Source organism: Alosa alosa, chromosome 7 (genome assembly GCF_017589495.1).
Source record: "Alosa alosa isolate M-15738 ecotype Scorff River chromosome 7, AALO_Geno_1.1, whole genome shotgun sequence".
Taxonomy (NCBI): domain Eukaryota; kingdom Metazoa; phylum Chordata; class Actinopteri; order Clupeiformes; family Clupeidae; genus Alosa; species Alosa alosa.
The window spans coordinates 6,120,489-6,147,776 of NC_063195.1; the positions used below are offsets into that span (position 1 = coordinate 6,120,489).

General features: G+C 39.7%; 1 protein-coding gene across 4 annotated transcripts; it reads right to left on the reverse strand.

Moving 5' to 3' along the window:
• On the reverse strand, positions 1-26,885 carry LOC125297312 (gastrula zinc finger protein XlCGF57.1-like). 4 transcript variants are annotated; one of them, XM_048247604.1, is made up of 3 exons: positions 26,758-26,885; positions 20,847-21,189; positions 1-1,947 (listed from the first exon to the last, which is right to left on the reverse strand). In XM_048247604.1, exons 2-3 carry the CDS (start codon positions 21,151-21,153, stop codon positions 647-649), a joined length of 1,608 nt encoding a protein of 535 aa, XP_048103561.1. In that variant the 5' UTR covers positions 21,154-21,189; positions 26,758-26,885; the 3' UTR covers positions 1-646. The 4 variants fall into 4 exon arrangements, with proteins under 4 accessions (XP_048103561.1, XP_048103563.1, XP_048103562.1 ...); XM_048247606.1 differs by lacking the exons at positions 20,847-21,189; positions 26,758-26,885 and adding exons at positions 7,350-7,416; positions 10,522-10,616; XM_048247605.1 differs by lacking the exons at positions 20,847-21,189; positions 26,758-26,885 and adding exons at positions 7,134-7,416; positions 10,522-10,616.
• Between the last annotated feature and the right edge of the window lie 403 nt (positions 26,886-27,288).

The following is a 27,288-nucleotide window of genomic DNA, read 5'->3' on the forward strand; positions in this document are numbered from 1 at the left end:
TTGAAACTGCACAGGAAGTACCCAGGAAGACTAGACCCGGAACTACCCAGGAAGACTAGACCCGGAACTACCCAGGAAGACTAGACTGGAGTATGGGCTACTCATCAACATTGAAATTGAGCCAATTAAACCAAGTTAAAGCAGAAGCTGACAATGATTATTAGTAACAGACTCTTAGGATCATATTTGGACAGAAAGCACAAGTAACACAGACTATCAGTTAAATGCAATAGGGTTTACACAATAGTCATAATCATTACACATACAATCACATACAAATAATGTAGTTAAGTCATAGCTTCCACAACTGGTACATGGAACTAAGTCACAAAATACACACGTTGTTGTGGTGCTCCAGGAGAGGGTTGCACCAACAGGACTTAGGACCAGTCTTAAGTAATTAAAGAATTGAAAGAAGTTATAGTTTCATCAAAACATTAGTCTATAACTGAATATACATACATACATACATCTACATTGTACAGATGCATCTACAATGACAGACCCCAACTTGGCCTATAATAACCTGATTTACATTAACATCATACTAATTATTCGTGCCATGTGTTTGCCAGATGAATAGTGGAATGACCATAATTGGCGCTGAAGGAGGCGGAGCCGTACTCTGGCAGGGTGTGTTGTCGACCTAAGTGGGCAGATCTGCACAATTTAACCTCTGAGTGTGCGTCGTTATATGAAAACTAAGATCTGATATTTTTGAGAAGGCTTCGCCACACTCGATACATTTATAAGGCTTCTCATCAGTGTGTTGTTTTCGCATATGTAATTTAAGAGCAGACAAATGTGCAAAAGCTCTTTCGCAATCGACACATTTATGAGGTTTCTCTCCCGTGTGAGTTAAAAAATGGCTTTTAAGATGTGAAAGTAATGAAAAAGCTCTTCCACACTGGACACAAGTGTGCGGCTTCTCTCCAGTGTGTATTGCCATATGGGATTTAAGATTTGAATGTAATGAAAAAGCTCTTCCACACTGGACACAAGTGTGCGGCTTCTCTCCCGTGTGTGTCAACATATGGGATTTAAGACTTGACATTGTTGAGAAGGCTTTTCCACACTGGGAACATATATGAGGCTTCTCTCCAGTGTGTATTTTCATATGGGTTTTAAGATGTGAACTTCGTGAAAAAGCTTTTCCGCACTGGGTACATGTATGAGGCTTCTCTCCGGTGTGTATTGTCATATGGGTTTTAAGATGTGAACTTAGTAGAAAAGCTTTTCCACACTGGACACATTTATGAGGCCTGTCTCCAGTATGAGTCAAAATATGGTATTTAAGAGATATTCGGTATGGAAAAGCTTTTCCGCAGTGAACACATGTGTGAGGCTTCTCTCCATTGTGTATTACCATATGGGATTTAAGATCTGACCTTTGTGAAAAAGCTTTTCCACACTGGGTACATGTATGAGGCTTCTCTCCAGTGTGTATTGTCATATGGGTTTTAAGATGTGAACTTTGTGAAAAAGCTTTTTCACACTGGACACATTTATGAGGCCTGTCTCCAGTATGAGTCAAAATATGGTATTTAAGAGATGCAACATGTAAGAAATCTTTTCCACAGTGAACACATTTATGAGGCTTCTCTCCAGTGTGTATTACCATATGGGATTTAAGATGTGAATTTTGTGAAAAAGCTTTTCCACAGTGGGTACATTCATGAGGCTTCTCTCCAGTGTGTATCAGCATATGGGATTTAAGATGTGAACTTGATGAAAAAGCTTTTCCACAATGGACGCATTTATGACGCCTTTTCCCAGTGCTCTGGCTTAAATCAACACCAAGAGTGTGTGTTTGCTGGTGTTTCTTGAGTTCAGTAAGGGCCGTGAAACTCTTCCTGCAGACAGTGCAGTTGTGCAGTCTTCCTTTGAGCTGCAGGTTGAGTTCATCATTCTGCTCATGGATCTTCTGTTGTGTTACTGGTGGGTGATCTGGAACACATGGAAGAGTTACCATAGAGACTTAGAATGTTACTGGTGGGTGTTCTGCTACACCTGGAAGAATTACAAGATGGATTTAGAATGGCAGGTGTTCTACATTCAGCAATTTGATTATCTGATAAAGACGTATGCTATACGGGATACGGGCTGGGACACCTGCACCGTACGCCAGCGACCCGGGTTCGATTCCCGCCCCGTTGTCCTTTCTGGATCCCACCCTGACTCTCTCTCCCACTCACTTCCTGTCACTCTACACTGTCCTGTCGCATTAAATGCATAAAAGCCCCAAAAAATATATACTTTCAAAAGACATATGCTCTACAAACAGAGAAAGTCATTTTTTTCAAGATGACATAGAACCGATTAAGGTGAGACACGGCAGGTGAAAAAATTGGTTTTTCATGCACTGGCCAATTTTGAGCTAGTTTGCTACCTTAGCATGTATTCAACAAACAACAAAGTCCGATATTCACATTGAGTTGTTTATTTCATTACATTTTGTCTACTCGCGCCTGTATATTTCTCCTAAATTCACCAAAAGTTAGCTTTCTATAGTTTCATTCACTACCGCGACCGTGATAGGGAACATATCACGTGTAGTACTGTTGGAAAGCTCCGTTTTTCCTGCATGACGTTGACAAAGGACACTTCATTTGTATCCGCAACCAATCGTGAAAGTTCAAAGGAGAGTCTAGGCTGAGAACGGAATCTCATTGGCTGTGTCTCAAGGCCGTTTTCTCAAAATTACTTTTTTGTCATTTTCCAGTATAAACATCTCAGCCTATGTAGCACCAGGGCTAAAAATTCATTTTTCAAAATAGGGGGGAATTACCCCCTTAGGTTATTCACATTCACGTAGGGGGGGATTTACACAATTTGGGGGTTTCGATATGCGATTTCGATACTTCTTCGATACTTTTTTTTAAAAAGTGTTTGATTTTGGGGCCCCCACCACCCTGACGTCATCAGTAATATATACTGTAGTGGGATCATTCACAACAGTGGACATCCTAGATTCTGCTTGACTCTCTCCACACACACACAAACACACACTGAAAATGATGGCTTATGTGATATGTTTCTATTTCATATATTTTTAAATTCATTTAGAGTGTATTTAGTTAATAATGTATTTTACTAGTAATTACTAGTAGTTAAACATATTTAGTAATATGAATGCTTCATTTTGTCGTTTTACCTATAACACTTATATGCATATCTTTAATATGGTGTGTAGGTCTAATTGAGTGCACATTGGTGATGAGTAGGTGTAATTGAGTGCCTGTCACTTTAAGAAAATATGTGAGAGTAATTAGCCTCCCTTCAGCCTGACGGTTTTAGGCTAGTCGCTAGTGAATAAAAGTTGTGCATAGTGCATAAGGATATTTGGATGCAAATCATTATGTTTTCCATGTCATTAGATACAATAAATGTTCAAAAAACGAAGTTCAAGTCGAAGACAATCTTTCTGGGATCAAGTGTTGACGTGACCTGAGCTAGCAGGATAGTTACCAAGGAGCTCTTTCTAGATGCAAAAGTTTGCCATGGTTGCGCAGCCTATTTGCGTAAGTGCAAAGTGGTTCTCTCTCTCTCTCCGTGTGTGTGTGTGTGTGTCTGCGTCTGCATGAAGCTATGTTCAATTCAACTCAGTAATTGATCCGTCCAGTCAATAGCACCGCATTCATGCCACTTCATGATTATATTAACGTCATCAGACAGGCTGTAAAAGTGTATGCGGGAATTTCTCGCATTATGATGGCTAGAGTTGCGGGACTTGAACAAATTATGTGCAATACCCGCAATCCCGCAGTGAAATTTAAGCCCTGAGCACACCATGTTACACATGTTACACCAAACATTCCAGTTATACACTTAGCAGTATTCTGAAGATATTTACAGAGGGATTTGTTAATGAATAGTTTCTGGCCTGATTTATGTGACATTTTAATAAAAAATATGGCAATATTTTTAAGGCTATGGACAGTAGGTAATGAAAGCGGATATCCTGAAATCCCTCTGTAATTTTATTTTCATCTTATGTGTAAACAAATTTGAATTTCAAAATCATGCAGAATTTTGCACCTGGCTTTATGATATGTTCAGATCTATCTACTGAAAATATATGCAAAATCTTGCATATTTAATGAGATAATTCCTAATTTGCATAATTAAACATACATTTAAAAAACTTGTAATACCTTTGTTTCATACTTGTGTAAGTAATCAACTGAGGAAGTTTCATGGTGATTTTATTATTTAAAATTTTTACCCTATTCACCTGTAGTGCCTTGCCTTAACAGACATTTTCTCCTTGTTCTATGACGTAGCATAGAAGGCATGTAATTCTGGTCTAGGGCAACACATTGACATAAACTGCAGAAACTGCTTGTCTAACCAAGTGTTATTAACCCTATGAAACCTAGACTAATTTTAAGGGCATTCTCAGCACCTTTAGTTAGAAGCATCCTGGTCTTTGTAAGTGCCATTCATACATGCTATATATTATATATATATATATATATATATATATATATATATATATATATATATATATATATATATATATATATATATATATTCAAGGCTACCCAGATCTCACAATTACATGTATTAATACTTGCATTGATTTGATTTTGTAAAATAATAAAAATATAAAAGGCATATTATAAAAATTCTTTAAAAATCTAACCACCGCAAGCTGACCAATATGGGATTTTGAAGGCCGATACCAATATCAATATTTGAAAGTTTCAATAAGCTGATATAGTACGGTGTCTTGTGTAATCCCGCTGGATTTTCTAGTGGAAATCAAATCGATCAATTTTTTTTGCATATTTTGCTAGTATAGAGTCTAAGGAACAAGATTTTTTTGTCTTCAAATTTTCACGATCCATTTTCCCACTTAGATGATATCATCATTTATATAATGCATAATTAAGACTGGGACTACTTAGCCTAGAAATCTAGACGCACCCTAGCGGCAGGGCACTCACCGTTCGCAGTGCTCAGTCCGAGGGCGGGATAATCGGTTGTCTTTCAAATTCCCTCTGCACGCAATAGGACAGCGGCAGCGTTATGAGTCCCATGCGTTTTCCCACCAGCGGAGCTAGTTGGCTAGTTCAAACTTTTGCCAACTTAAAACAAGCTTAACTCGTCACACTGTTGGCCAACAGCAACATCCATCTTTTTTGTTTTCAAGTAGCAGGGAATTCAAGCCAAACCGTTGCAACTCTGCCATCAATCATTATGTTAAGCCTGCCTAACGACTCTACACACTTTTGATTGGCCTGATAGAAGTTTAATTTTTCGAGCTCACAAGTCAACGGAGAGTTGCTAGACTAGCCCTGCTAGGGTGCGTCTAGATTTCTAGGCTATGATTATTTATGTTAAGACAATATTTTAATATATGTTTTCTGAAAATATATGGATGTAATTTAACAATCTCATTAATGATGCACTAATTTGCATACATTTAAATTATACATCTGAATATTGCACAGTTAACATTGAAATAGTCAGGTTCAGGTTTGCCTTCAGAACTTTTCTGGATTCAGAGCCTAAAAAAGAACAGCTTGTTTGCCAGTCCTCGGTTATGCCGATTTCAGTCATCCCTTTATCTTAGAGGCGGATGCAAGCCATGCAGGATTCGGGGCACCAAGTAGAGAGGAACATGTCAAATTATAGGGCCATGAAACTCGAACTCCTTGCAGTCAAGTGGGCAATCACAGAAAAAATTGCAAGTATCTCCTGGGTTCACCGTGTACACCGACAACAATCGGACAGCTAATTGCAATGCTGATGCCCTTTCTAGGCTTCCCACAAGCCCCACTAACACTTTGCGATCTGTGGCACACAGCCTGGACGTCCCCCTGCCGATTGCCATAGCCAACATGCAAGCCTCGAGTGCATCTATCCAAGACTCTTGGGTGACAGAATCTTGTATGGTGGACACCATTCCTGGTCAAACCAATAGAGACCTGAAAGTCCTGCAAGGGACTGATCCTTGTATTTCCAGATTTCTGTGGTTTTGGCGACAAGGACGTCCACCTACCCATTACAATGGAGTGAACCAAGGGAAGTCCAGCAGCTGATAAAGCAGTGGTCACAGATACAGGAAGTGGGTGGGACTTTGTACTGAGCGATCCAGGCTCCTCCTTCCAGGGATCCAGTGCTGCAGCTTTTACTGCCCAATGTGTTGCGAGTCGAAGTGCTCAATAGCCTACACAACCATGGCCATCTGGGGGTGGACAGGACCTTGGATTGGGCTAGCACAGGACAAGACAATGTTCTGGTAGTCACAGATGTTTTCGCAGTTTACCCAGGCCTTTCCTACCCCTGATCAGAGAGCTTCCACCCTAGCTAAGATTCTAACTGATAGAACTAACTAACTAACTCTATGTGTATGGCGTGCCAAGGAGAATCCACTCCGATCAGGGGCGCAGCTTTGAGGGGGAGCTGTTGAAGCACCTGTGTGACATCTACACCATAACAAAGAGTAGAACCACCACTTATCATCCAGAGGGGAACGGTCAATGTGAATGTTTCAACAGGACACTTCATGACTTGCTCAGGACCTTACCCCTGAAAAGAAGTGTAAATGGCCCTAGTTGCTCCCTCAGCTCCTGTTCACCTATAATACCACGGTGTACCAGTCCACACAGCACTCCCCAAACGAGCTGATGTTCGGTCAGAAGCTACAGTTACCAGTCGACCACGTATTTGGAAATACTGGAGCTGACGACAGGGACAGTCCACCGACTGATGGAGGAGTTGGGTCAGAGCCTGTCTATCTTCATCTCAATGTAGTTAGCTAGCTAGACCATGTCATTGCCACACACAAATGGGGGCAGAAGTGGAAATGTGTCAGAGTGACAATGCATTGGTTAATTTGGTTGTCGGTAATTATTGTAATGACGCTAGTAATAAATAATGAGCTGTAAAGCCTAACTCTTGCTGTAAAGTGACTAACTTCTTTTAAATTATCGTTATCGTCAAAAGCACAACAAATATTGAGATATTACTTTTATTATCCATACCGCCCACCCCTAACAGACACACATTATAAATATGCAACGTGTGTGTACATCATTGTATTATTAATTTCTACATATTTGCAAACTGACAACATTTTAATGAATGAACTCTTTGTGTATCAGTGTGTAGTTCCTTAGTCCTACCTCCCTGAGGAGAATCATCGTCTTGGTATTCTTCATCCTCATCATCCTCTAATTTAACTTCAAACTTCACTGTTGTCTGTGATGCTTCATTAGAGCCAAGAGACTCAGTTTTACAGAGCGGCTTCTCCTCGTCGTCTTGACATGTGATCATGTGATCATATTGCTCTACTTTAATGTCCTCTACTTTTGGTGTTGGCAGCTGGAATGCTTCATTACCGTCAGAGTTTACCGACAACCCAAGATCCATGGCAACGGCCCGAGAATCCTGTCCGGAGATTCCTCTCTGTATTCAAAGAGGAATGGAAAACACATGGGGAAATAGGATAGCTTTAGGTTAACGTCTTTCAACTTCATGTTACCTCCTCGGTCTGAAAAACAGAGCATAAACATCGCAAGAAGAGGGCACGATATATCATCTGTTAAACATCAACTAGGGTTGGGCCGATGAGCAATGTCACCATCCATTGTGATGGTTGACCAACATCACAATGGGAAGCAACCATTGTGATGCCACACCCCCACAAGCCAGACACTGCATAGGCTAAAACATAAAAAACGTTTCCCTGGAAATGAAATTGAGCCTAGAACTGATACATATGCAGAGTACTTTAAAACTGTCAGCCAGAGAGGACTTAAAAATGAAGGACTTATCTATGTGAAACCGCAGTCTTATTCAAATAATTCCTGATTGTGACATTGTCATTGTCTGTTTCACATGTCTCACACTGTAGGCTACATTGAACTTAAAATATGTAATGTTTCAGCAGAAAAAAATATTTGAGTAGACTAACAAATTATTATTATTATTGTTACAACTAGAGGAAATAATTTTTGATTGTCACATATAGTTCCAATATTTTTCCGAGGCTACAGCACTGAAGCTTAAAATGCAGTCTTCACCGCCGTGTAACTGTGTCCTAACCGGATCCGAGTGAGCAATCTTGTACCATTTGGCGTTATCTGTCTACACTGAATCCATTAAATATGCCCTTCTATTGAGTCATATTTCTCATTTAAATCAGCAGAGCAACTCGAGCCACAGAAAGAAAACAGACACGGGGCGTCCGACAAAAGTTCTCAAAGCGTTGCGTTGCATCGTGCTTGCAGTCAGGACACTCCAATTTAAAACGATGGAATTAAACAGATCGCTAATGTTCGCTCACATCGCGTCCGGTCAGGACACACTGTAAGGCTTGTATTTTGTGCATTTGGCAAAAGCCCCAGACAGCAGCAGAATGGTAATCGGGATTGTCATTTGCAACGTCACCCAACCCTAACATCAACAACACATTGCACAGCTTGTTATCAAGTCACCAAAGGGGCTTTATTCGCCTTATTCACCCAGCGGCCAGAACGAGGCTAAAGGGCCAAACCATATAGAATGGCTAGATGTCTCGTCCGTAATGCTGGCCAATGGAGGTCGACGTCCGCACCTCGCGGCCATCTTGCCACAGTCAGCTTGCTAACTCATAACATTGTGTTTCAATGGTGCACTGTAAGTGACCTGAAGGTGTCATTGTTATAGCCTGGGGGCATTGTTCTGCCTTTAGTAGAAGAAGAGCCATCAGTTACCACAGAGCCCACCAGATAGCTTGTCTGTGACAAGATGGTCGCCGTTGATGCTGTTGGAGACTCCACCATAAGACATCTAGCCATTCTATATATCTCTATGGGCCAAACTGCCAAAAAAAAGCTCACCAAAAAAGAAGAAGAGTTTACTGGCCTGTTGCAAACGGAGTGCATTAGGACCACCATCTGCTGGACTTAGGGAATGGCAAGTGTACCCTTTAGCCTCGTTCTGGGGTGATGGCAATTTGATCCTTTAGCCTCGTTCTGGTGTAATGGCAATTTGATCCTTTAGCCTCGTTCTGGTGTGATGGCAATTTGATCCTTTAGCCTCGTTCTGGTGTAATGGCAATTTGATCCTTTAGCCTCGTTCTGGTGTAATGGCAAGTGTACCCTTTAGCCTCGTTCTGGTGTGATGGCAAGTTGACCCTTTAGCCTGGTTCTGGCCGCTGTGTGAATAAGGCGAATTGGGGAACCTCTCACCACCACCACTTAGCACCTGGCCGATTTAAGGCAACTTTGTGGAAAAATGCTCACTACGCAAACAAGCTTGAAGTGGAGAGTGAGGAAATAATGAATCACTGCGCCATATTACAGTTATATTAGAAAATGGGGATCATTAGGGCAGTGGTTTTCAAAGTGGGGGCCTCAGCAAGTTGGAAGGAAAAATTAAATATTTTTTTTAAATATACCTTTTATTACTATGAGGGTTGTTATACAATGCCATTATAATAATGTCTTGCATATTTGAACATTATATTTTCCATGATAATGATTGAGAATAATAGTAGAGTGATAGCTCTCAAATAGCAGAAAGCCCCAAATGCAGTTTTTTCACACTGTACGCTCTATTGCGAAGTGCTTGTGGCTAAAATAATTATTAGGATTAGCTTAATGTGTTTTTGCCGTAGTGTTGTCGATGGGTTTAATAACACATCAATGGGGTCCTTGGCCAAAACCTAGTGGTATTTGGGGGGCCTTGTCGTGGAAAAGTTTGGGACCCCCTGCACTAGGGAGCAGCACATTGAATGAGCCGATCATTGGAAATGTGTCAGAATTTTCAATAGGGGGAGAACGTTCATTCTCAAAATTCTGCAACGAGAGGACGCGCAGAACAAGTGTAGAATGAATAGGGGGCTATGGAGCTGCACCCCTATAAACCCTACTAAATTCCTTTAGATATTTCTTAGAATTGCATTAATGGATGCGGTGCAGGAGAAATTGACTATGAAATCAGTGGACAAATACATTTTTTTTAGGAATTGTTGTTTATCTGTAAAATAAAATCCCTTAAAAAGTTTGTATGTCACGTGACAAAGAGCAAACCACTTTACCGTGACAAAGAGCAAACCACATTATACGCAACGCTCTTCAGAGAAACGCTGTAGAACTATCCTAGCCACAGAGAAATTATTTGGTTGTTACAACCACCTCTGTTCCCGTTTAGCTTAACATACGATGCGAGGATGCAGCATTCGTGTGGGTTATCATGCCAAGATAAGCTTGAGAGCCTCCTGTTTCCAAAGAGTTACCTTGATGTTGAGCATTCACCTAACAAAATACTACACTGGATCCCAACTTTAAACACTCCACCATACACTCCGGAAGTGACATTTGTCTGTAATATTAACTATAATGTTGTCTAAGAATATGTGCTGTGCATAACATGACCTAATGTTGGCAAGAATGTAATCTGACTAGATTATTCTAACTCTAGCATACTTTATGTAAAGTTAGCAGTCTGTCATTTCAATGATAAGTGCTGCTGTTGTAAGATAAATGAGTAATACTAAAATGTTAAATTATCAAAAGCAAAACATACCTCAAACCGATTCAATAACTCTATTCCTCCATTCAGGGAAATCTCAATAGACGTTTACCACTCAACGACAAAGCAAGCTTCGTTTATGTTGTGAAATCGAGTAGGCTACTGAAGGAAGAATTTTCAGATCTCATTCGCTGCCATTTAAAGTTGTAGGCTACTACTCCCACCACCTGGACTGGAGTGGGACTACATGAACCTTGAATTCGCTTTTAGACTGTAAAAAATGTGGATTGACTGTGAGCTTTTCCAGAGACTTTCTAATGTGGAGACACAGCACTCAAAAAATACTCCATAGAAATGCATGGGGCTAGTTTGTCACGCCAATATGGCCGTTGTCTACATATCCCACCCCTTCCTCGGCAAAACGTCGACATGTGAATACATTGAGCCAATCATGTAGTGTGATGTGAATACATTGAGCCAATCATATGGTGTGTTGTAAAGAGATCGTGCCAATCATGTGTTGTGATCTCGCCGCTGGAGCAAGATTGGTGTGAAGTATTGCGCACGCGCATTTCTGCCGAAATGGATGCCCTACGAGTGCCCAAAAAGCATTGTCATATGGCCGCCGAGTGGAGGGACTTGCCTAAAAGGACTTTGGCTTTTCTCAAAGTCAAGGATAGGTCCTTCAAAGCCGCTCTTTCAAGGACGTTACGTATTTGGGGTGCAAGCCATACTCATAGAAATTAACATTGCGAGACACTTTTCTGTTATGATCCCAGAAAGATGTTCTTTGACTTGAATTGACTTGACTTTTAACTAATGACATGGAAGACATGATGAATTGAATCCACATATCCTTGCACTATGCACAACTATATTCACTGACTAACCTAAAACCGTGAGACTGAAAGCTAATGCATGTTCTTATTAACGTGACAGGCACTCAATTAGACAAGCACCACAAATGTGGTAACATTGAAGACAATGGTAGGCTAATAATTTAAATATAACTATGATGTATTCAAATTACTAAATATGTTTAACTATTAATAATTATGCATATCGTAAAATACTGTAGCGTCGGCGCAGAAAGACAGTGTTAGCGTTCTCCCGCGAAAAGCATGCTGGGATACGAGAGCGAACATTTGGGGGGTTTTTGTTGTTATTCTCTTAAGTTATAAGTGTGAAGTTAGTGTCTTTAGTGTAACATGTTTCCCTTTTAGTTTCCCCTCATGTGTGTTCCTTTTTGTGTGGGGGGCTGGACCTCCCCTGTTGGTGTAGTGTGTGTGTCTTCTTGAGATGCCCTGTGTGCATTGTAATTTGTATCTGTGTCCCTGCCCTCATTCTCCAATATAGCTTGCTCTTTGATTTTGACTTTGACTTTGACTCTGAACAACTCTTGGCATCCTGAAACCTTCAAATGTTACAATACTATAAACTATTAATAAAGTAAGTGTAGGATCACCACTGATCATATATGAATGATCATACAACATTCAATATTACTGATGCCGTCAAGGTGGTGGGGCCCTAAATCAAATTTAAAAAAGTATCGGATTCGAGTTTCTTCACTTGGTATAAGTATGGAAACAATAATTTTGGTCTTAGAAGAGTTGGTTTGACGTGTTAAGCTTCATTAAAGGGTGTAAGTCTAACCAAAAGAATTCAAAAGCACACTATAGTTTTATAGTTAAAAAGCCTTTCATTTATGTCGGCTTATGCGTTGTGACAAAATGTCTTCATCAGAGCATATAGGTTACATGTTCACAGGTACTATTTAATCTGCATCAATCAGAAACACTCAGGTGCAGGTGTATCTTATTCACCCGGCAGCCAGAACGAGGCTACAGGGTACACTTGCCATTACACCTCAGTCCAGCAGATGGTGCCAATGCACTCCGTTTGCAAACAGCCAAAAAAACTCACTGAAGTAGAACAGGCCAGCGAACCCGTCTTCTTTTTCAGTGAGCTTTTTTGGCAGTTTGCAAACAGAGTGCATTACCACCATCTGCTGGACTGAGGTGGTGTGATAACAAGTGTACCCTGTAGCCTCGTTCTGGCCACCGGGTGAATAAGGCCAATTGACACTGCACAACATACAACCATTATACTACCTGGAACTACCCAGGAAGACTAGACAGAGTATGGGCTACTCGTCAAGGCCGTAGCCATGATGTCAACATTGGGGGGACCAAATCTGTGGTGCGGTGTGAATTTCAATAACAGAATTTCAATACATTTCCTGCCATGCAAAAATATTATTAAAATCACAAACAAGTCATTAGTTAAGTCAGTCAATTAGGATATACCAAACTTTTGACGGACATAGGCACGGATGGATTATGAACCCCTGGGCATAGATGCAAAAAAACCTCCCCTGTTAAGATAGGGGGGCCCGGGGGCATACTTCCCCCGAAGACTTAAAAAAAAATGACCCTTTATATTATGACGACTTGTGAGTTTTGTGGAAATAGAAGAGAAGGGCGGAGAAGCAACTTCACACAGTCTTAGGCTTCAGGGCCCCCTGAGCTCTTGGGCCCAGTAGGCCCATTCAATAATCCATCCCTGGATATAGACCTGTGGTATGACTCCATTTGTCTCCAAAATGTATATTTTAAAAGAAAATACAAACTAGAGTATCTTTGATAACCTCTATATTACACTGAATGCTTACTCATAGGTTTGGACCTAGCCCAATCATATTTTGTATTTTGATTTTATTATTCTGGCAGCTAATCACACATTTTTAAGGTTGATTGAAAGGGATGGGATTCAATATAGGCTACTAAGACAGGTCCCTCTTCTGTCTGACTCACCTCAAGTTACCCTATGCATTATAGGCTGGTTTCTGACAGAAATTACGTTTTGTGTTAAAATGTAGAAACACAGCCTTTATTTGGTGAATGGAGGTGGAAATTCCTTTCTTTGGTTAATGTCCGCGATTCACATTAACCGGAGGCTATCACCGCCATTGTAAAAGTTTTTTCAACTTTTGTGCCGTCGCCACATTTGAGTGCTACGTTTTGCCTGCATGGAGTGCGCATCTAAATGTAACATGCAAGATGCAACAGCCATTTCTAAGAGGCTTATAAACCGGTTCATTTCTGACATTACTACTAGCATATGAATGCATTATTTATGTTCTAAGACATGTGAAAGAAATGAATGACACAGGCACGCACAAATTCAAATAAAAGGACACTTCGTTTCACTTTCGCTGTCATTGCGAGAAAATAGGCTACAATATGGAAAATGCTTCAAAGTTACTTTTGAGTCTGATCAGCTTCAAAAATGAATGGGGTTTCCTTAGACAGTGCTACACCTTTCCAACAAGTTTTGTGAGAATTGTACCGGCATCTTTTGCAATATTGTTGATATGTGCAAAACCTCCAGGACAAACCACTCACAGTGTACTCTCTGAAACCATGAATAGGTCACTAATTTGTGTTATTTACGTTTGATTGCATTTCAGATGGCGGGACTTGTTGGTTTCCTGTAGTAGCCTATAGCGTTTTTTTCTTTATTTTTTTGTATGTCCGAATATTGGGGGGAATATAGACATCAACATCGGCCCTTCCTCAGACTCGTCTACATTGACATCGACATTGAAATTGAGCCAATTAAATCAAGACAGACTCTTAGGATCATATTTGGACAGAGAGCACAAGTAACACAGAATATCAGTTAAATGCAATAGGGTTTACACAATGGTCATAATCATTACACATGAAATCACATACAAATAATGTAGTTAATTCATAGCTTCCAGAACTGGTACATGGAACTAAGTCACAAAATACACACGTTGTTGTGGTGCTCCAGGAGAGGGTTGCACCAACAGGACTTAGGACCAGTCTTAAGTAATTATAAAGAAGTTAGTTTCATCAAAACATTAGTCTATAACGGAATACACATACATACATACATAACACATGCATCTACATTGTACAGATGCATCTACAATGACAGACCCCAACTTGGCCTATAATAACATGATTTACATTTACATCATACTAATTATTCGTGCCATGTGTTTGCCAGATGAATAGTGGAATGACCATATTTGGCGCTGAAGGAGGCGGAGCCGTACTCTGGCAGGGTGTGTTGTCGACCTAAGTGGGCAGATCTGCACAATTTAACCTCTGAGTCGCGTCGTTATATGAAAACTAAGATCTGATATTTTTGAAAAGGCTTCGCCACACTCGATACATTTATAAGGCTTCTCATCAGTGTGTTTTTTTCGCATATGTAATTTAAGAGCAGACAAATATGAAAAAGCTCTTCCACAATTGACACATTTATGAGGTTTCTCTCCTGTGTGATTAAACATATGGGCTTTAAGAGCTGAATTTTGAGAAAAAGCTTTCCCACACTGATCACACTTGTGGGATTTCTCTCTAGTGTGAGTTAAATAATGGGTTTTAAGAATTGAAAGTAGTGAAAAAGCTCTTCCACAATGGACACATATGTGAGGCTTCTCTCCAGTGTGTGTCATCATATGGGCTTTAAGATGTGAATGTGCGGAATAAGCTTTTCCACACTGGTCACATATGTAAGGCTTCTCTCCCGTGTGTGATATCATATGGGATTTAAGATTTGACATTGTTGTGAAGGCTTTTCCACACTGGATACATTTATGAGGCTTCTCTCCAGTGTGAATTCGCATATGGAGTTTAAGAGATGATATATGTGAAAAACCTTTTCCACACTGGACACATATGTAAGGCTTCTCTCCCGTGTGTGATATCATATGGGATTTAAGATTTGACATTGTTGTGAAGGCTTTTCCACACTGGATACATTGATGAGGCTTCTCTCCCGTGTGAATTTTCATATGGGATTTAAGATATGAATTTTGTGAAAAAGCTTTTCCACACTGGGCACATTCATGAGGCTTCTCTCCAGTGTGTATTGTCATATGGGATTTAAGATGTGAACTTGATGAAAAAGCTTTTCCACACTGGGCACATTCATGAGGCTTCTCTCCAGTGTGTATTGTCATATGGGATTTAAGATATGAATTTTGTGAAAAAGCTTTTCCACACTGGGCACATGTGTGAGGCTTCTCTCCAGTGTGTATTGTCATATGGGATTTAAGATGTGAACTTGATGAAAAAGCTTTTCCACACTGGGCACATGTGTGAGGCTTCTCTCCAGTGTGTATTGTCATATGGGATTTAAGATGTGAACTTGATGAAAAAGCTTTTCCACACTGGGCACATTCATGAGGTTTCTCTCCAGTGTGTATTGTCATATGGGATTTAAGATGTGAACTTGATGAAAAAGCTTTTCCACAATGGACACATTTATGACGCATTTTTCCAGTGCTCTGGCTTAAATCAACACCAAGAGTGTGTGTTTGCTGGTGTTTCTCGAGTTCAGTAAGGGCCGTAAAACTCTTCCTGCAGACAGTGCAGTGGTGCATCCTTCCTTTGAGCTGCAGGTTCAGTTCATCATTCTGCTCATGGATCTTCTGTTGTGTTACTGGTAGGTGATCTGGAACACATGGAAGATTTACCATAGAGACTTAGAATGTTACTGGTGGATGTTCTGATACACCTGGAAGAATTACAAGATGGATTTAGAATGGCAGCAGTATTTCCCATACATTGACTCATTTGTGGCGGCCCACCACAATATCAACATTGACCACCACACAATGATTTTCCAGGTTGTACTAAATGATGGTTAGCATCATAACCAGCTGTGCTAATTTGTTAAAAACTGTTGCATTCAAGTTAATTCTGCAAACCAACCACCACACATAGAATTCAATTATCTGGGAAACACTGGGCAGGTGTTCTACATTCAGCAATTTGATTATCTGATAAAGACATATGCTTTACAAGATGACAGAATCGATTAACAGACATTTTCACCTTGTTCTCTGACGTAGCATGTAGAAAGTATGCAATTCTGGTCTGGATCAGCACACTGACATACGCTGCAGAAACTGCTTGTCAAACCAAGTGTTATTAACCCTATGAAACCTAGACTAATTTTAAGGGTTCTCAGCACCTTTAGTTAGAAGCATTTATCCTGGTCATTGCCATTCATACATGCTATATATTGAGTCAAGGCTACCCAGATCTGCCACAATTGCATGTATTAATTTGCATTGATTTGATTTTGATTTTTAAATAATAAAAATACAAAAGCATATTATAAAAATTCTTATATTCCCTATTAAATAATTTTAACTGTTCAACTATTCCAACTGCGAGTTGTCATCAACTACAACTCCCGCCAGCTGTTTCCTCTGTCCTTAACTGTTTCAAAATAAAAGTATATTAAATAATTCTATATTAAATAATTTAACCATTTTAACTATCCAACTATTTAACTGTTCAGCCATTCCAACTCTCAGTTGTAATCAACTATGACTCCTGCCAACTGTTTCCTCCGCCCACAACTGTTTCAAAATAAAGGTCCTCACTACAATAATTCCCTATTAAATAACCTAACCATTTTCACTATCCAACTATTTAACTGTTCAGCCATTTTAGCTGCCAGTTGTCATCAACTACAACTCCCGCCAACTGTTTCCTCTGCCCACAACTGTTTCAAAATAAAAGTCCTCAATACAATCATTTGCTATTAAGTAATTTAACCGTTTAAACTACTCAACTATTTAACTGTTCAGCCATTGCAACTGTCAGTTGTCATCAACTATGACTACCCACCAAACCTTTTTCTCTATCTGACCTCCATCTTTTTACTTGGATTATATTTTAAACAATATTTTATTCAGCAGCCATTTTTGCATTTTCATGCACTCGTAATTCCCTGGAATTACATTCTCTAGTTGCTACTTAAGATACACCATAGTTAGTAGTTACTAAATCAAAATATTGTCGCATAGAATGACGTTTTTACCGTTGACAACCAATCAAGATCACTAATGATATCGGAAGCGTCACAGAATCACAGCACTTACGTTGGTAACGTTAACGTTCGCTGTAACGTTGTATGATAAAGCCGCATTTAGGTATGACTTCCTCCGCAATTACTTTGTTGTATGGAATAAAATAAACACTGTATTTTTAAATAACAGACTTAATTTTGTTATATACTGTATATGCTTTGGGAATATTTCAGCCACCACTGTTGGCCTAACATAGGCTACCGCAGTGGATAGCTAGTTAAAGTAACTGTAACGTTAACACCCTTACAAATATGGCTAATGAAATATCTGATAACAGATCAATCCACAGCAATGAAATGTATGCTTTGTGTGATAATGATGGGTAGATGTTTGGTAGCCTATTTGTACTGCTAGGTCCACTTACTGACTATTTTCAGTAAATACAAACATAATTCAAAATATATAAAAATCCCTGCAAATACTGTAAATAAATGTGTGTAATCGCCCGCGTATGTAACTCGATCTTCTCGACTTGTACTTTGTTAAATTTAACATTCCCACCATTTAAATGAGAAAACAATGTTAACAAATTACTTACGATGGACCTTAGACCTAGGGAGAGAAGGGTGTAAGTTGGTGTGTAATTTAAGTCATAACTTAGCGTCACGTTGAAACTATTTTGCATGGTGCAACCCATTAAATTTTAGTAGCACGTAAACTTCAATGTAGTGCCAGTTTACGTTAGAACTAAGGGAAGATGGAACTTACGTTCAACTGGTGCAACCGGCTGCAGGAAATGTAATTAAACGCATCGTCATGTCTTGACTGATTCACTCTAATCGTCTCACTACAACAATGGTCTCAGTTTCATCAACAAGTCACCATGTGATTCCTATCAATCACAAACTAGGTAGCCTATTTATGGGAAGCTCACACAATATTTTAGGTGTCATTCATTAGTCAGAACTCCCACACCCTAGGTATGTAGCCAATAAGGATTGAGACTAAGGGCTGCTTGTCAGAACAAACCAAACCATTTGTTTATCATATTAAAATGTTTTTTCTTTCCCCCGTCATGATTTATGTGCACAATGTATCAGGCTTTTGTGGCTAAGTTAGGCCCTGTTTAGACAACAACGAAAACAATGCAGCCGGTGATGTTATTCTGCGTTTGACCCTGTCATTTAGACGCAACCGGTGATGTTGTTCTGCGTTTGACCCCGTCATTTAGACGCATAAGCGGAGATGTTATTCTCGCGTTTGACCCGTCATTTTAGGCATAAGCGGTGATGTTATTCTGCGTTTGACCCTGTCATTTAGACGCAACCGGTGATGTTATTCTGCGTTTGACCCTGTTATTTAGACGCAAACGGAGGTTTTATCCCCTGCAAAAAAATCCAGGCTGATCGTTTTTTTTTTGGAAAACTGTTTGTTCACAGGTACTAAACAGGTACAAACTGAGATTTATGTGACAAGGCGGAGATTTTTAGTAAGTTCAAAAGAGAAAGAGGAAGTGATTCGTTGCTGTTGTTGATATTTTCGGGATTCTGATTGGCTAACATGGGCTGGAGCTTCTCGTTACACTGCCACATACAGGTTTGGCATGCTCTTGAAGGCATATACACGGGTTAGTGTAAAGGAAAACTTTTCTGAAAATTGACAGGTGTGCACGATGTTATTTTTGAAAAAGGCGAGGGTGAACTGTCCGTTTATGAAAATAGCTGGCCACGTGTAAATGTAGCCTTAGAAGCACACTGTTAGCTTAACTTAAACATTAGCTTACTACAACTTATGACTGCATGTAAATGTTCTCCAGTGGTGCTCAGACCTAATGCAAAACATAAGCATTTTAAATTCCACATAGCAGTCACATACCTTGAAAATGAACTTTATTAGTTTACCAATTGAAAACCAAATTGTCTGTATTCTCCTTATTTCATGTGACTACTTACAGTAACTCATTGAATGCCGCGCTGTTTTCGGAAGCTTTGGCCCAGAGTGCCAGCAATCTTGATCACAGCGTATTCTATGTTATAGCTATGGACACATACTATGGCTTGTTTGAAAGGTGAGACTTTAAGCTCTCAGTGGGTACAAACCGTTTATTTCTACATGCCTCTGTTCCCTAAGAAATCCAAGCTAAACAGTGGCTAGTTTTCATCAAAATCCCTGTTTTATTTCTAGAAATGGAGATGTAGCGTCTTTGATGAAATATGAAGTGTTGCCTGTAAAGTTTCCGGGAAGTGACCTAGCGAGACCTGGCGAGACTGCCACCTAGTGATAAACCCATGAAAATGGCCTGGTTTTGACCTGACGTGCATGTATCACTGATTCAACCCAAAGCAGCAACAATCAAAAGCAGAGTTTTAAGATTAAATGTCCAGATAAAATGTCCAGATTGTGCGTTTTCATGAGTTTTCGATCGTCATATATTTCATTTCCATTCATCAAAGCGTTCCCAAAATCACATATAAGGTGTGTTAGAGTGTCTAGTTTCGTAATTAAAAAAAAAGCTAAAAACGTAATATTACGTTTTTGGCACTCAATGAGTTAAAGTGTTTCAACAATGTTTTGTCTTCTACGCGAATTAGGCTACATGTGAAGCCTCTGCACGGCCCGGCCATCGACTGGTCTGACACTACAGCACTTTTAGCCGCTTTCACCTCTGTGTGTGCACCTGAGTTTTTTCTTTACCAGTATAGTTAAAGGTGTGAAAGCGGCAACAGAAAATTCACCCGGCCGTTTTGTGTAGACGTAGCCTAAGTCAAGTGGCAAGTCTGAGGTCATTGACTATTTTTACTAGGGCCGTTTCTGTGCTGTGATTTGATCTAAACTAGATTGGAATTGGACAAGGATACAGCTTTTACAGGACAAGCTGATTACAATCAACAATATTGATTATGCTAACCGATAGCCTCTCTATAGGATTTCTCAGATACATTAGCCATAAACTAACACATTAGTTTCTATTCTGTAACTTGTAATGCTAGTCTACATGATTGCTCTTAAACAAAACATCGAAGGAAATAATGGAGAGGTAGGATACCCTGTTGGTCTGCTTAGTTTTACAGTGAATCCTAAGTAAAGGGTTGAAAGGAACTTCAGCTTCAAACTTTCTTTTGGGAAGCTGTTAGGCCTGTCTATCTTCATCTCAATGTAGTTGGCTAGACCATGTCATTGCCACACAAATGGGGGCAGAATTGGAAATGTGGCAATGCATTAGTTAATTTGGTTGTTGGTAATTATGTATATTAATGACGCTAGTCATAAATAATGAGCTGTAAAGCCTAACTCTTTCTGTAAAGTAACTTCTTTTAAATTATCGTAATCAAAAGCACAACAAATATTAAGATATTACTTTTATTATCCATATCACCCATCCCTAACAGACACACATTATAAATATGCAATGTGTGTGTACATCATTGTATTATTAATTTCTACATATTTGCAAACTGACAACATTTTATTTAATGAACTCTTTGTGTATCAGTGTGTAGTTCCTAAGTCCTACCTCCCTGAAGAGAATCCTCTTGGTCTTCTTCTTCATCTTCATCATCCTCTAATTTCACTTCAAACTTCACTGTTGTCTGTGATGCTTCATTAGAGCCAAGAGACTCAGTTTTACAGAGCAGCTCTGTGAGCGGCTTCTCCTCCTCGTCGTCTTGACATGTGATCATATGATCATACTGCTCTTCTTTAAGGTCCTCTACTTTAAAGTCATCTTCTTTAAAGTCCTCTTCTTTAATGTCCTCTTCTTTTGGTGTTGGCAGCTGGAATGCTTCATTACCGTCAGAGTTTACCGACAACCCAAGATCCATGGCAACGGCCCGAGAATCCTGTCCGGAGATTCCTCTCTGTATTCAAAGAGGAATGGAAAACACATGGGGAAATAGGATAGCGTTAGGTTAACGTCTTTCAACTTCATGTTACCTCCTCGGTCTGAAAAACAGAGCATAAACATCGCAAGAAGCGGGCACGATATATCATCTGTTAAACATCAACTAGGGTTGGGCCGATGAGCAATGTCACCATCCATTGTGATGGTGGGAAGCAATACCATACCTAGAGATTGGCATGGTGTTTTTTTTTTTTGGTTAAAGGAGAATTCCGGTGTGATATTGACCTAAAGTGTATTGAAACATGATACAGAGTGTGAGCATTATGTCTCATAGCCCATCTCGGCTTGTCCCTGCACTCCAAAATCTGGCTAGCTAGCCGATGCTACCAACAGCTTTTTCAATAGTGGTGCTTGACATCGGACTAACCATGCAAATAAATCACTGTTTTACACCCATTTACGAGGCTCAATGTATCTCCACACTTCATTGGTAGACTTCGAGGGCCCTGACATTTAAAAGCGAGACATTGAGAACTTTGAAAAAGCACTGGTAGTTTACTTACAAGGCGATTTATACAGACAGTATCTTCCGAAGTTTAAGCGTTTGCAGCCATCTTGAATTTAGTCCGCGATAAATTCGAACAGCGAGTAAAAATAAACAGGTATGATAAGGGGATCAGATTACAAAAATAATTCAGTGGAAATGCATGGTTCAGTTTCTTCCAGTAGCGGCAGCTGGAATCCATACATTTTCCACTGAATATTTTGAATCGATCCTTATCCTACCTGTTCATTCACGCTAGGTAAACGGACTTATGCGTGACTAAATTCAGATAACTATAACATAAAGCTTCAACAGTACTGTCTGTATATGAAGTCTTGTAAAGTAAACCACAAAGTTCTTATCAATTTCGAATTATTTCGATAGTTAATTTTCAAATAATGGAATAAAACTGATTTATTGCATGGCTTTAATTCCTGTTAATGAAAAAACTGCTTTAATGGCGGCAGATTTTTGAATGCGAAGATACTATGTTATCATTTCGCACTGATATCATTTCAATACTAAATCAATATCCCAGTCCTTTCAATCTGTTAGCTGGTTTGATGTTCATTTGAGTTCAATACCGTCGAGACCGGCTAATAAACAACTGAAAAATACACCATGCAAATCTCTAGGTATACAATGGAGCAATGCCAGACTAAACTTCCCGACCTCAAATGTTGTGGGCAGGACTAAGTTCGGAATGGCACCCAGGCTAGGGATCATTAGTGAGCAACATTGAATGAGCCGATCATTGGAAATGTATCAGAATTTCCAATAGGGGGAGAACTATGGAATCAATTTTGTGTCAAAAAAATTAAAGAATACTTTAATACTAGCAAGCAAAAAGAATACTAGCAAGCAAATAAATTCAAATCAAAATACCAAATAGAAAAAAATCTAACAAAAAAATTAAACTCAATTAAAAATACAAGATTGCAATGAAATCATTTGGGTAACTGTGTAAAATATTTGTCTTTGCCTCTTTCTCAGTTTTGTTTGATGCCGTTTTCTTTGATTACGATTCCAGCTCTCGTTTGCGCTCCCTGACTTTTTTAGCCTGGCGAGCCAGACCCACATTAAAATGTAGGGTCTGGGCACTCACCGTTCGCAGTGCTCAGTCCGGGGGGGATAATCAGTTGTCTTTCAAATTCCCTCTGCATAATGGGACAGCGGCAGCTATGAGTCCCATGCGTTTCCCACCAGCGGAGCTAGTTGGCTAGTTCAAACGTTTGCCAACTTAATAAAAAGCTAACTTCGTGTCACACTGTTAAGCCAGCAGCAACATCCATCTTATTTGTTTTCAAGTAGCAGGGAATTCAAGCCAAACCGTTGCAACTCTGCCATCAATCATTATGTTAAGCCCACCTAACGACTCTATACACGATTTCATTGGCCTGATTAAGTTTTGATTTCTGGAGCTCACAAGCCAACGGAGAGTTGCTAGACTAGCCCTGGCAGCAAATGTAATTAGGGGCGCGTCTAGATTTCTAGGCTAATTTTTCCTACCAGTCGGAGATCAAACTGGTCACCCTTCAGTCACAAGTCCGATTCCCTAACCAGTAGGCCATGGATGCCCAAAGTAATTGACATTAATGCTATGGCTGCAAAATTAGGAGACAAATGTTATGATTTGTTGGCTGTTCATGCATTGTTTGGTTGTGACAGTGTGTCATATCCATATGGCAAAGGGAAAACCTCAGCAATCAATTTGATGCTCAAGAGGAATCTTGATTTGAAGAATTTTACAGATGTACTGTAGAAGCTGATGAGCATGAAGGCAGGAATGGATTTCCTTTCTTGCCTCTACTATGGAAAGACTGTTGAAAGCCTTAGCAGTAACTTGAGATGCATGCTATTCACCAAGAAAAGAGACCCTCCTAAAATAAAGAGTCTTCCTCTAACAAGAGAATATGCAGCGGAACACATCAAGCATGCATGGCTGCAAGTCTTTCTGTGGAGAGCAGCTGACAAAAACACCTCCTGTGCCTGTTCAACCTCCTGAGGGGTATTCCAGAAAGGAGGTTTAACAAACACTGAGATAAAACTTAACCTCTGGGTTGTCTGAACCTGTGGCGACTAAACCCGAGCTGTCGGTTCCAAAACACCGGTTACCAGTTAGTTCAATCAACCCTGTGTTAGATAACCTAGAGTTGTGCGGCGTTCACGGCAAACTTATAAAGGCATCATCTATTGAGGGTCGAAGCCATGGAGTGAAACCAAAGGAAGAACACCGTATTTTTTCAGAGGCTGAGTAGTCGAGGCTTACGAGGAGGAGAGAACTGTAATAACAAAAAAAAGCAAGCAATACTTAAAAGCCTGCAGCGAGACCTTGCTTGGCAGAGAATAGCCTAACTGACCATGTAAATGCATATGTTTAAGATAGCCTATTTAATGTCAAAAGCACAATTAAATAATTCACTGGACATCCGTATTGTATTGACTGCTTTCAATGATGCTTTCTTAAACTAGCCTACCTTGTCACAGATTGAGTGGGCCATAGAATTCTTTTAGAATCCCAAATGCAATTTTCTATTTTAACGTGGGTTCTGCAGCTGTGGGCCAAGTTAAACTTTTGCGCTCCATCATTGGAAGGGTGAATGTCGGAAGGCATGGGTAGCCTATTGGACACATTTCGGTGCACATTTGGAAAATTTAATAAGTGATGCTGACCTGCCAGTTGGTGAAACTACGCTTTAATGATCATTGTGGGTTTGTGTCCAGGAAAACGAATGAAGTTAGCGCAGGAACTGCTTTAAGCATAAAGGCAAACTACGCACCAACCGACAGCTTGCCGATATGCTCTCGTCTCCAACACTACAAAACTCCCAGTCGGAGGGTGTGTGTAGCCTATTAAAATATTTTATCCCAAATGCCATCAGCGTTCTTAACCAAACTTAGTGACAACATGCATACCTGGCTGAGCTGTACAGCTATTTAAACTTGTTTATTAATTTTCTATAGGCTGCTTCCCCTTATTTGTACTGTACTTGTTTTAATTATATCTTCAATGTGTCAGATGTTGTTTGTCCATCTGTCTGGTGAGCCAAACACAAATGTCCACTATGGTGTAGTAGGCTAGCTAGCCTACATTAAAGATTTATTTTATTCTAATCCACCATGCATAATGTAGGGATGGAGAATGCTTTTCAAGTAGGATATATTTAGGATTCAGCTGAAAAACTCGTTTGGAAAAGAATGGATAGGCTAGTCCTATCATGTGATGTCATGGTCTTATCGCCCTCTCACGGTGAATTGCACGGATGAATATTACATGATTTTGTGCTTCTTTGTCAATCGGACCTTCGTCAAAATGAAACGCCATTGTGTGACAAGTGTAAAAATAGCGGCCTGATTGAACATGCACTGAAATAACCGAACATAATTGAAAGTAACCTGAACAAACCTACCCCCTACCAGGTTGAGTTCAGAGCCTATGTTACCATAGTTTCTTACATAGCCTGATCATTTTTGAGCTTTCTGGAACTGAAATCCCAGGTTTACCGCTAACTCTGGGTTAACATACCCAGTTAAGCCAGTAAACCTGCTTTCTAGAATACCCCCCTGTTCTACAGCTTGTTGCTTGTGGATGCAAGGCAGTGCCAGCATGCTCCAGGGCCTCTTACTGCTGTCAGTCAGATGGACTACCATGCACCACCTACTGCCATGGCAAAGGTGGTGAACAGTGTGCAAATAAAAATTCAAAGATGGCTACACTTTCAGTGGAGGATACTGATGACAGCGAGGGAGAAATGTCTGATTTTTGAATGTTTTTTGGAAGAGACATTTGATGTTGGTGATGTGTACAAGGCCAGCCTGGCAACATGTTCTGTAGTTGCTTTCAGAATCTGTGAGAAAGTTCTACTTTGTTCCTTATAACTTTGTCTATTTGACTAATTGTTGAGGGTTGATACAATTTGTTGCTCAGCCTACCATTTCAGCGGTGTGACCTTACCAGGCTTTACAGTTATTATGTTCTCTGGAGGGACTTGAAATCATTTTTAGCATGTTTTTATTGACATAATTGATTCTGTTTGAGAAGAGCTTTCATTTGATACCATACATGATGGGTTTATACAGTAATGTGCATCTAGTTATTTTTTTTTAATGGTCAAAAAAAGGGGGCGTGGCAAATTATGTCATTAAAAAAAATGCTTAAGGGTCAGATTCTGAGTCTACACCCCCTAAACTATCAATTTATGCAAAAAATGCATTAGTACCTTATGTCACACCTATCCTGGGGTTCTACCTGACTAAACGAGAGGACGCGCAGAACAAGTGTAGAATAGGGGGCTATGGAGCTGCACCCCTATAAACCCCTATTAATTAAATACTAAATTCCTTTAGATATTTCTTAGAATTGCATTAATGCATGCGGTGCAGGAGAAATTGACTATGAAATAAGTGGACAAATACTTTTTTTTTTTTTTAGGAATTTTTGTTTATCTTTAAAATAAAATCCCTTCCAAAGTTTGTGTCACGTGACAAAGAGCAAACCACTTTACCGCAGTCGGCGCGAGTATCGTCACTTTTGTACATTACATGCGTGTTATTTCGTCAAACTATGGATTATACGCAACTCTTTAAAGAAACGCTGTATACTAGCCACAGATAAATTATTTGTTTGTTCCAACCACCTCTGTTCCCGTTTAGCTTAACATACGATGCGAGGGTGCAGCATTCGTGTGGGTTATCACGCCAAGCTAAGCTTGAGAGCCTCCTGTTTCCAAAGAGTTAGATGTTGAGCATTCACCTAGCAAAATATTACCAGAGCCCGTCTTCTCTGATATTACACTTGATCCCAACTTTCTCAACACCCAACCATACAATCCGGAAGTGAACATATGTCTGTAGTATTAACTAAGAATATGTGCTGTGCATAACATGACCTAATACTGGCAAGAATGTAAACTGACTAGATTACTCTAACTCTAGCATACTTTATGTAAAGTTAGCAGTCTGTCTTTTCAATGATAAGTGCTGCTGTTGTAAGATAAATGAGTAATACTAAAATGTTAAATGATTAAAAGCAAAGCATACCTCAAACCAATTCAATAACTCTATTCCTCCATTCAGGTAAATCGCAATAGACGTTTACACTAAACGACAAAGAAAGCTTCGTTTATGTTATGGAATCGAGAGCAGCCTACTGAAGGAAGAATTTTCAGATCTTCTTCGCTGCCAGTTAATGGTGGTTGGTAAACCAAGATTAAGTTGTAGGCTACTACTCCCACCACCTGGACTGTAGTGGGACTACATGAGCCTTGAATTTGGTTTTAGACTGTAAAAAAATGTGGATAGATTGTGTCTATTAAAGACTGTCTCAATTAGTATACTTCCCAGGAGCGTGTCTAGTTCAAAATGAAATAGTGAACTTACTATGTATTTAGCTGGTAATTACGCAGTTCATAAATAATATAAACTTAGGCTATGCATTTCAAAATGTATGAAATACAAACATATGATATGAAACCACGTTTTTACTGAGTGTGTTTGGGGTGTAATGTCTATGATCTCCACTGGTGCGGTGGGGGGCTCCCAAATCAAATCAAGAAAGTATGAACATTCATG

Excerpts from the sequence above, each read along its gene's own strand:
- LOC125297312 (XM_048247603.1), bottom strand. The coding sequence starts at position 21,153 with ATGGATCTTGGGTTGTCGGTAAACTCTGACGGTAATGAAGCATTCCAG. Across the intron at positions 15,964-20,846 it reads AGAGGATTCTCTTCAGGGAG|ATCACCTACCAGTAACACAA; the intron begins GTAGGACTTAGG and ends CATGTGTTCCAG.